We start from the raw sequence: 9,272 nt of genomic DNA, 5'->3' as shown, positions 1-9,272 counted from the left end.
GCAGGAGATCCAGCCACACCAGACCTCTGAGCACCATCCTGATGGGTACCTACTTCATACAGTCCTATGCTCATCTACAGCAAATCCTGACGATTTTAAGCAACTCCAACCTAATATTTCTGCATCATAGAAAAACAAAAAAATTGCTTCATCGAATCTTTTGACCTTTTACAATGAACAGATGGCTTTTATTGAAGATGTTGCAAACACACGTTACATTCAATGCAAAGCAATGGTTGGAGCAATAGATCTGGCAAGATGGTAACGCTCAATGACATCAAAAAGAAATGTGAGAGCAGCACTGTTTCCATCACTGTAGATGAGTACGGCACTTTAGAGACACAGATGATGAAGACTGAGCCATTTTTTTAGGAGGACTGAGAGTGCTGTGGGCCCACTTAACAGGACCTCGTCTTCAGAAAATGCTCTGTGCTCAGTATCTGGAGCTGAGCTCCATCTTGTGGGATGTTTGCAGTTGAACAACTGATGACTGGGACATTCAAAGGGGAGCCAAACTCTTGGCCCAAGCCCTAGCTCGTTGAGCTTGCTGCCTGGGTTATCTACACTCTAACATGTGGTGAGGGAATGATGACCCCATGCAAGGGAGTCTGAGGGAAGCTTACGTGCCATTATCTGGTTGTTATAGTTTGCATAACATGCATTGCAGAGGGTCCTTCATCCACCCCATCGTGTGACTTGAAAAGAGAAAGTCATGCAGCACATTTTTCTGTAATTATCTCCCTCTAATTAGTGCTGCCATCTGCATATATCACTGGCATTAATGCTTGAGGTGTTTGCAAGCTTCTGGAAGGGACAAAACCATCATGCTAGGAAAAGGCATGGAAGATGAGAGCTCTGGGTTGAGGAACAGCATCTGAGTGGATCTGCAGTTCTTTCATCTGGCAGTCACCCACTTGGATTGAGCACCAAGAAACCAGTCCACTCTCTCTGACCAAGAAACAAGTCCAGTAGCACTTTCTGGCAGAACTGGTGGAGGAAGCTACCAGTCAGGTTAATTCTTCCTCCGCAGTGCCCTGAGCAAAGCCTCACGGATGTGGCTGGATTTTATACTGTAGATAATGGGGTTGAGAGCAGGGGGAATTATAAGGTAGGTGTAGGCCACCAAAGTGTTAACCAGAGGAGGAATATTCTTTCCAAAGCGATGGGTCATGGACAGTCCGATCATTGGGATGAAGAACACTAGAACAGCACAAATGTGGGAGACACAGGTATTCAAAGCCTTGAGACACTCCTCCTTGGTAGCAAGGCCAACAACAGTTTTAATGATCAGGATGTAGGACAGCACAATGAAGATGAAGTCCATCCCCACTGTTGATAAGAGAATAATCATACCGTAGAAGACATTGACTTTTATATCTGCACATGCTAGGTTCATGATGTCAGGATGGAAGCAGAAAGAATGAGAAAGCTCAGTCTTCTCGCAGTAGGTTAGTCTCTTGAGTAAGAAGGGTATGGGAAGGAGGGAGACCATACCTCTCAGTATAATTGCCAGACCTATTTTTATGACAGTTGTCTTGGTCAGTATGGATGAGTGTCTCAGTGGGTGGGAGATGGCAATGAAGCGGTCAAATGCCATTGCCAGGAGCACAGAGGATTCGATGAAGGACAGTATGTGGATGAAGTACATCTGAGTGAGGCAAGCATCGAACCCAATCCTTCGCATATTAAACCAAAAAATGCCCAGAGTAGTAGGCAGCGTGCAGAGAACCAAGCCCAGGTCAGTGACTGCCAGCATGGAGAGGAAGTAGTACATTGGTTCATGAAGACTTTGGGTCTTCTTAATGATGAAGAGGATCATGCAGTTTCCTGAGAGAGCAATAAGGTACAGTGCACAGAAAGGGATGGAGATCCAGTGGTGAAGGGCTTCCAGGCCTGGGATGCCCATCATGAGGAAAGCTGAAGGCTGATGGAAGGAGCCATTGAATTCCCACGTGGTATGTGAGTCATGCTCCATCCCAGCTCAGCTCTCACATAACCTAGACCTAAAACAAATCAACAACAGAAACTCCACGTAGTTGGACTCTCCACTGAATGTAGAACTGAGTAATGACAAGCACCACATCCCTCCGCCTCCCCCACCAACCGATGCTGATACCCCCAGGCTGCTTAGGACACTGTTATAATTACCCTGGTGTCACATATGACTACACTCTTGTTTATCCATTAAACTAGAAAAGGAAGGAAAAGGATGGACATTTTCCCTCAAAAAGAAAAAAAAGAAAAAAAGAAAAAAAGGAAGAAAGGAAAATATTTTTTCTTAGAATGAGAGTGAAAACCTCCCTGGTGAGAGCTACTGCTTTGTAGTTGTCCCCAAACTCCACAGGTTGAGATGCTCTATTGAGTGAGCACATGCTTTTTCTACAGTCAACCCAACCAAGACTAAGCTGCTAAGAAGCTGGCTACTTTTTGATGCTAGATGGAGATAGGAGGACATGAAACTGGTGAAAGTTCAACTTTGACTTCTCAGTTGAGATCAGTATTGAAAACAAATGACAAAATAAACCAGAGAATCAAGCACTTAGATGCTGCTACTCTCAGCACAGAAGATGGTCACAGAAGAGGGTAAGGTGGATTTTCAGTGGCTCTCACATCCAAGTTGTTGCTCATTTCATAACCTGTGTCTCTGTCAGGTGAAGAGAAATAAACGAGCAAAATCCCACTTGTGTAACTTTTACTAATAACCAGCAAACACAAACAAAGCACAAGAAGTTCCAGGTTCAGAAGCATGAGGGAGGCATCCATGGAAAGTCTGTGGCTCTGAATCAGAGGGGAGGAACACAGGGATGCGATGGGAGTTCTACAAAGGGATCAAGAGTATGAGGTGAGTGAGATGTTCACAGAAATCTAGCAGTTGTCTACTCTAGCACGTTCAACAGAAGGCCACTGAGATGGATGGAGGTTGGAGCAATGCCCCAGGATAAGAGACCAAGGAAAGAGGCTTGTTCAGCCTGGAGAAGAGAAGGCTTTGCAGGTACCCTACAGCAGCCTTCCCCTACCTACTGCCTGGCTGTCAAGAACACAGAGCCAGGCTCTTCACAGCAGTGGTGGGAGGATGAGAGACAAAAGGTATAAGTTGAAAGGGAAGTTTAGATGGGATATACTGAGAAATGTTTCCCCGTGAGGACTGTCAAGCACCTCAGTAGGTTGCACAGAGAGGTTGTTCAATCTCCATCCTTGAAAGTTTTCAAGACCCAACTGGATAAAGCCATGAGCACCCTCATCTGACCTCATAGCTGGCCCTGCTTTGACTAGGGATCTTCTGAAGTCTCTCCAACCTGAATTATCTAATGAACCTATTATGAGCCTGTGATCTTACCATAGGTTTCAGTCCTCTTGGAGGATTCACCTGTCTCAGTGCTGTGTCTCAGCACAATCCAGGTTCCTACACTACAGGTGACAATGCACCCTAGCAGAGATGCTGGAGATGCTGATGGGGTCTCTGAGCCCTCTCTAAGCCTTTTGTGACTGAATGACCAGCTGGGTGGATGAGGAAAGTTGTGAATGTGCAAAACAAGAGTTAATTAAAATTGTGGCTTCGGTCTTAATGTACCTTCTGTGGGATGCAGAACAAACAGGTCGAGTGCCTGAATTATGAGCAGAAGGATTTACTGTAACACAGTTAATTTTTTCATAAGCACACATTTCTTCCATGATGTATTTATTATGTTCCTAATATGATTTTGCTTCATTACACTCTTAGTCTGCTTGAGAGTCTAATGTGGCAATAAATCCCAGAGCTCAGCAAGGATAAACATCTTCCTGCTCCAGGGCAAAAGCAACACGGAACTGACGGGAACTGGGAAAGACCCAAAGTCATTTCATTTCCTCCAGGCAGGGCCACTTTATCTTCATTGCAAAGTTAGTACCAGGAATCAATTTGGCCAGCACAGAGCGTAACTGAGATTGGATATGAGGAAAAACTTCACCAAAAGTGTGGTCAAGCATTGGAACAGGCTGGTTCAGGTGGAGGAGGGAGGTGGTGGAATCACCTTCCCTGGTGGGATTTAACAGCTGGGCAGACGAGGTGCTGAGGGACATGGGTTAGAGGTGGGACTGGTAGTGTTGAGTTTATGGTTGGACTCAATGATCTTAAAGGTCTTTTCCAACCACTGTGATTCTGTGATTCTATGTGAAGGGACAAGTCCCAACCCTTCTTCAGGAGAGTCTCATCAGCGCATGGGACAGCACAGATGTGGATGAAGCTGCCTGCCAAAGGGCAGTTAGTGCTTTCCCTAAGGCATCAACAATGATCTACGTGGGCAAAAGGAAACTGTCCAGAGGTAACTCTGGTCCTAAGTGGCAGCTTGGAGCTCCCCAAAGGTAAGAGGTGTCCCTTTCTGACAATCCAACAGCATCTGAGCAGCGAGATCTACAGACTCTGCAATTCAGTCTCATCTGGAGGCTGGGTTAAAAAAAACCTAAAAAAATGAGTACATGCATGTCTGTCTGTCTGTCTGTCTGTCTAACCATCTCCTTTACAGCAGCATCCGTCAGAGATCCAGAACTCTCAAAGATCCTGAGATTCAAGAGATTCCCAGGAATATGGAACACTGGGACAGGTTGCCCAGAGAGGGTGTGGAATCTCCCTCCCTGGAGATATTAAAAAACCATCTGAACAAAATCCTGGTTCATGTGCTCTGGGAGTCCCTGCTTGGGCAGGGGGGTTGGACTAGATGTGACCTTCAGAGGTGCCTTCCAACCTCAACCATTCTGTGCCTCTGTGATATGGAGGTGGATAAAGAGGAGAGACTGTTAGAGCACAGTGGGAAAGAAAGGACTGGTGAGAACTCACTGGGGTCTGTAGGAGATGCAAAACCTTTCTGCAGACTGTGATCCTGTGGATCCTGACTTTGTTAGACACAACCACTCCTCCCACGCTCTACAAAGTCATTTAGAACTGGGCTTTACTGGCTCTGCTCTCGTCTGAGCTACTCCAGTTCGTTATGTGCTCCTACGTATTACAGACACCAATCTCACCCAAGGCTGTTTTATCCCCCTCCATGTTTTCTGAGTGTGTCTATAAAGAATATATACACAACTATATAAAATATATAAACAAGCACACATGCTTATTTCTGTTTGTGTACATTCCTCTGTGTATCTATAACGTACAGCACACACATACATGTCACACCTCCCCGTTGGGTATCGTGGGACAGCAATTACACCTTTCACACTGCAGCCAAGCCCTGATGAGGAAACAAACCTCCAGTTACGGGAGGACATCAATGTAAAGATTCATGGCATCACCTGCTGCTCGCCCAGAAAGGCACATAAAACCGTCTGCTGCTCAGCACCCAGGCTTCTGCTCCCCAGGTGCTACTCCAGACTGCTCAGGAGAATCCCAGACTGGTGGGGTTGGAAGGGACCTCAGGAAATCATCCAGTCCAACCCCCCTGCCAAAGCAGGTTACCTACACCAGGTTGCACAGGAAAGTGTCCAGGTGGGTTTGAACATCTCCAGAGATGGAGACTCCACACCCTCTCTGGGCAGCCTGTCCCAGGACTCTGACACCCTCACAGTAAAGATGAGAAGGGGCCAGGAACAAATGCAGATGCCTCATGGAGGACACAATGTTGTCCCTCCTCCAGCCCTCAAAAGTCACCTCCTGATTTCTTGCCTGTCTCTGATTTTCAGCAATAACTTTAAGTACTGGTGCTTTAAGGGCTTCTTCTCAGCCTAGGCAAGAGCAGGGGCTTGGGAAGGACGAGACCAAGAGATCTGTTTTTTTCCCAAGAGGAGACTTTGCTATTTTAACCACTGCATCGCTGTCAACTCAAGCGTCCGAGCAAGGGCTCAGCCGCTCAGCAAGGGGAGGAGGATCAATAAAGGGACTCTGGGGACTCAGCACCCACAGAACCACGTTTCTCTTGATTTTACAAGAACAGGAACTTGCCCTTCCCACCAACTGAACCAGACCACCAGACTGTGGAAGAGCAGGTTGACTCTTGCACAAAGCCCACAGCACAACGGTGAACAGCACCGTGATGGCCAGACCTTCCCTGGCAGCGGTGCCAGCACTGCCTGAACTTACAGCCACCCACGTTCTCCTGAACTCCCCACCCAGCAGGTCCCATGGAGCACTGTGGACCTACCAAGCAGCACTTTGGAGATGCACCTCCCTATCCATCTTGGTGTCCAGCCCCATAAACCACAGCCACCACACTAGGAAATGAAGAAAGCAATGATGGAGAGGTTGCTAATTGCCATGGGGTACTTACCGAGTGCAGCGATGGGGGCCTGGGGGGTTTATGACCCACGCAGGTGACACAATCCCGTTGCAATGCAGAGGAAGAACCCGCATCTGTGTCCCAGCATGGGGAGGGCAGCGCTTATAACTCACCCCGAGGACTGACCCCGTCCAATCAAGTGGGAGCCACGGGCAGCCCAAGCTCCCCGTGCGTAAACAGCGAGAGGCGTAGCAGCGAAGGGAGTGTGTGAAGTGAATGATCTTTGCCATGTATGATGCTCTCTCCCAGCAGGCATGATTTTCTCCTGACAGTTTATTGGGCGACGTGTTTATAAGTCCCTGTGATTTATGGCTGGCAGTGCTGCAGCGTGCTGGCAATATGTGTCATTTTTATTGTGAGAATGGATCTGTAATGCAAATAATAATAAATTTTGTGAGAAGAGTGCTTGCAGCATCTCCCCGGGAGAATAACAGAGGTAAAGTTCCAGCTATCTCCCCTGCGACCAGTCAGGCACAAAATGTTTAATTAAAATCATAATATATTGCACAATAAAAACAAACTAAATATTACGAAGCCAAACACAGCCACATTAGTGGATATCCTCTCAGATGGCCCAGAAGCCTGTTGTATCTACACGTCTCGTGGTAATAAGTTTGTCTTTGCCATCTCGGCTGTGAGGTGGAAATTGCTCTTAACTCCTATTTCTGGGGCTACCAGACCAAGACACGGGAGAGCTGATGGCTTTGTCCATTCTCGTGTGAGGTGAACACAATTTATAGTGACTCCAGCCACTGGACCTGAGCGATATTGCTGTAGTCACAAACCAGGCTGTGCTGGGGCACTGCCCGTGACAGACACCAGTAAGGTCTTATCATGATCCATGGCATGCTGCTGGCCTGAGCCAACCAGGTAACATCCCAGGCAGGGGCTCAGGAGGCTGCAGGATGTGACCACTTCATTTTAGAGGCTAAAGAGATTGCTGTCCTGATCCATTATCAGGCACTGGAACAGACTGCCCAGGGCAGTGGTGGAGTCCCCATCCCTGGAGGGATTTAAAAGATGGGTAGATAAGGTGCTCAGAGATCTGGTTTAGCAGTGGACAGGTACGGTTGGACTTGATGATCTCAAAGGTCTTTTCCAACCAAATGATTCAATGATTCTATGGATGGCCCCAGTGCCAAAGAACAATTAATTTCCAAGCATTCATTTTAAGTAAGGCAGGCGACTGCTTCTACCTGGTTGCTAAACCTTCACAGCCGGGCTTATGTGCCTTTGCGACACTCATCTGAACAATCCTGGCATAGATTTGTTGTGTTTAGATGTGTCAGATTGAAAAAAAAATTAAAAATAACAGAGAAAGTATTGAAGCTTGCAAATGTCCTGGAGCAACTGTGCTCAGAGGCATGGAACAGTGAGGAGAGGAGAGAAGAGAAGAGAAGAGAAGAGAAGAGAAAGAAGAGAAGAGAAGAGAAGAGAAGAGAAGAGAAGAGAAGAGAAGAGAAGAGAAGAGAAGAGAAGAGAAGAGAAGAGAAGAGAAGAGAAGAGAAGAGAAGAGAAGAGAAGAGAAGAGAAGAGAAGAGAAGAGAAGAGAAGAGAAGAGAAGAGAAGAGAAGAGAAGAGAAGAGAAGAGAAGAGAAGAGAAGAGAAGAGAAGAGAAGAGAAGAGAAGAGAAGAGAAGAGAAGAGAAGAGAAGAGAAGAGAAGAGAAGAGAAGAGAAGAGAAGAGAAGAGAAGAGAAGAGAAGAGAAGAAGAGAGAGAAGAGAAGAAGAGAAGAGAAGAGAAGAGAAGAGAAGAGAAGAGAAGAGAAGAGAAGAGAAGAGAAGAGAAGAGAAGAGAAGAGAAGAGAAGAGAAGAGAAGAGAAGAGAAAGAAGAGAAGAGAAGAGAAGAGAAGAGAAGAGAAGAGAAGAGAAGAGAAGAGAAGAGAAGAGAAGAGAAGAGAAGAGAAGAGAAGAGAAGAGAAGAGAAGAGAGGAGAAGAGAATGGTTCAGTGAGAAGGGATTTACAATGATAATCTTGTCCAACAGCCTGACCCCTTCAGGGAGGTTCCTGTAGAAGTGGAAATTGTCAGTAAAGGACTCTCCAGCCTTGAGAAGAGACAATAAAGCAATACAGGAAAGGTCTATGAGGTTAATGAATGGGGAGGAGAAGATACATATGGGATGTTTGTTCATCTTTTCTCACACTATGTGAACTAGAAGGGGGAGAACACACCCTGAAAATACCAGGCAGAAGATATAAAACAACTGAAAAAACCCCAACTTTTTAAAGTGTTCATAATGAAATTATGGAACTCATCACCACTGGATGTTGTGGGAGCCCAAAGTATATATAGATTTTAAAAAGGTGTTAGGCAAATCCACGGGTGAGAGATTCATTGATTTCTATTAAATCTGATGGCCGAGGTTCTGCCTTCTGTTCAAAAAGCCTCTAAATTGATTGTTAGACCTGGGACACGTGCCAAGGGAGGATAAACTGTAAATTACCTTCCTAAATGGCCATTAATAGCCACCCTTCAAAGCAGGATGGCAGGATGGAGGGACTTTTAGTTAGACCTAGTAGAAGAGTTTTTACAGTCTTCAGAGCAAAAAAGCTTTAGCCAGAGAACATCTTTATGTCAGAAATTGAAAGCTGTGTCACAGCCAGCCATAATGAAAACAAAACAACACGGTGTGATGGGTTCAGATGGCTGAGATGCCCCAGTGCAGAGTGAAAGCAGATGACCTTGGAGGCAGCAGGGAGAGGAAAGTGTCCTGCAGCAAAGCAAAGAGGTACTGCAGAGAGATGGGGATAACCAGACTGCGGGGCTGAGACAAAGTGTCCTGGGCTGAACTGGTGGGAAGGAAACCTGAGGGTAGGCAAGAGGTGGCCAGTGAAACCAGGGAGCAGGTTGGCACGGCCATGGAGTCACCACCACAGGTAATTTTCCTCAACATCCCTCAGCTGAGCTGATCCTGCCTCACGGCAAAGGCATAGGTGAGATACCCTCTCCAGAACCCATCCAGACTTGTTTTTCCACAGTTCTCCAGAAAAAGATATTACCTTGACTCTTTTTTGACTCA

The 9,272-nt window shown here is 46.3% G+C and overlaps 1 protein-coding gene across 1 annotated transcript; it reads right to left on the bottom strand.

Annotated features, from left to right (window-relative positions):
• Positions 1–1,012: 1,012 nt before the first annotated feature.
• On the bottom strand, positions 1,013–1,975 carry LOC104520668 (olfactory receptor 51G2). The gene has a single exon (XM_010162417.2). It carries the CDS (start codon positions 1,973–1,975, stop codon positions 1,013–1,015), a length of 963 nt encoding a protein of 320 aa, XP_010160719.2.
• Positions 1,976–9,272: the final 7,297 nt, after the last annotated feature.

This window comes from Antrostomus carolinensis, unplaced genomic scaffold, assembly GCF_000700745.2.
Source record: "Antrostomus carolinensis isolate BGI_N321 unplaced genomic scaffold, ASM70074v2 scaffold21852, whole genome shotgun sequence".
In the NCBI taxonomy this organism is placed as follows: domain Eukaryota; kingdom Metazoa; phylum Chordata; class Aves; order Caprimulgiformes; family Caprimulgidae; genus Antrostomus; species Antrostomus carolinensis.
The sequence above is the reverse complement of the archived record's forward strand: the minus strand, read 5'-3'. Positions and strand labels throughout refer to the sequence as shown.

Coding starts and splice junctions, on each gene's coding strand:
- LOC104520668 (XM_010162417.2), bottom strand. CDS start 1,975: ATGGAGCATGACTCACATACCACGTGGGAATTCAATGGCTCCTTCCAT.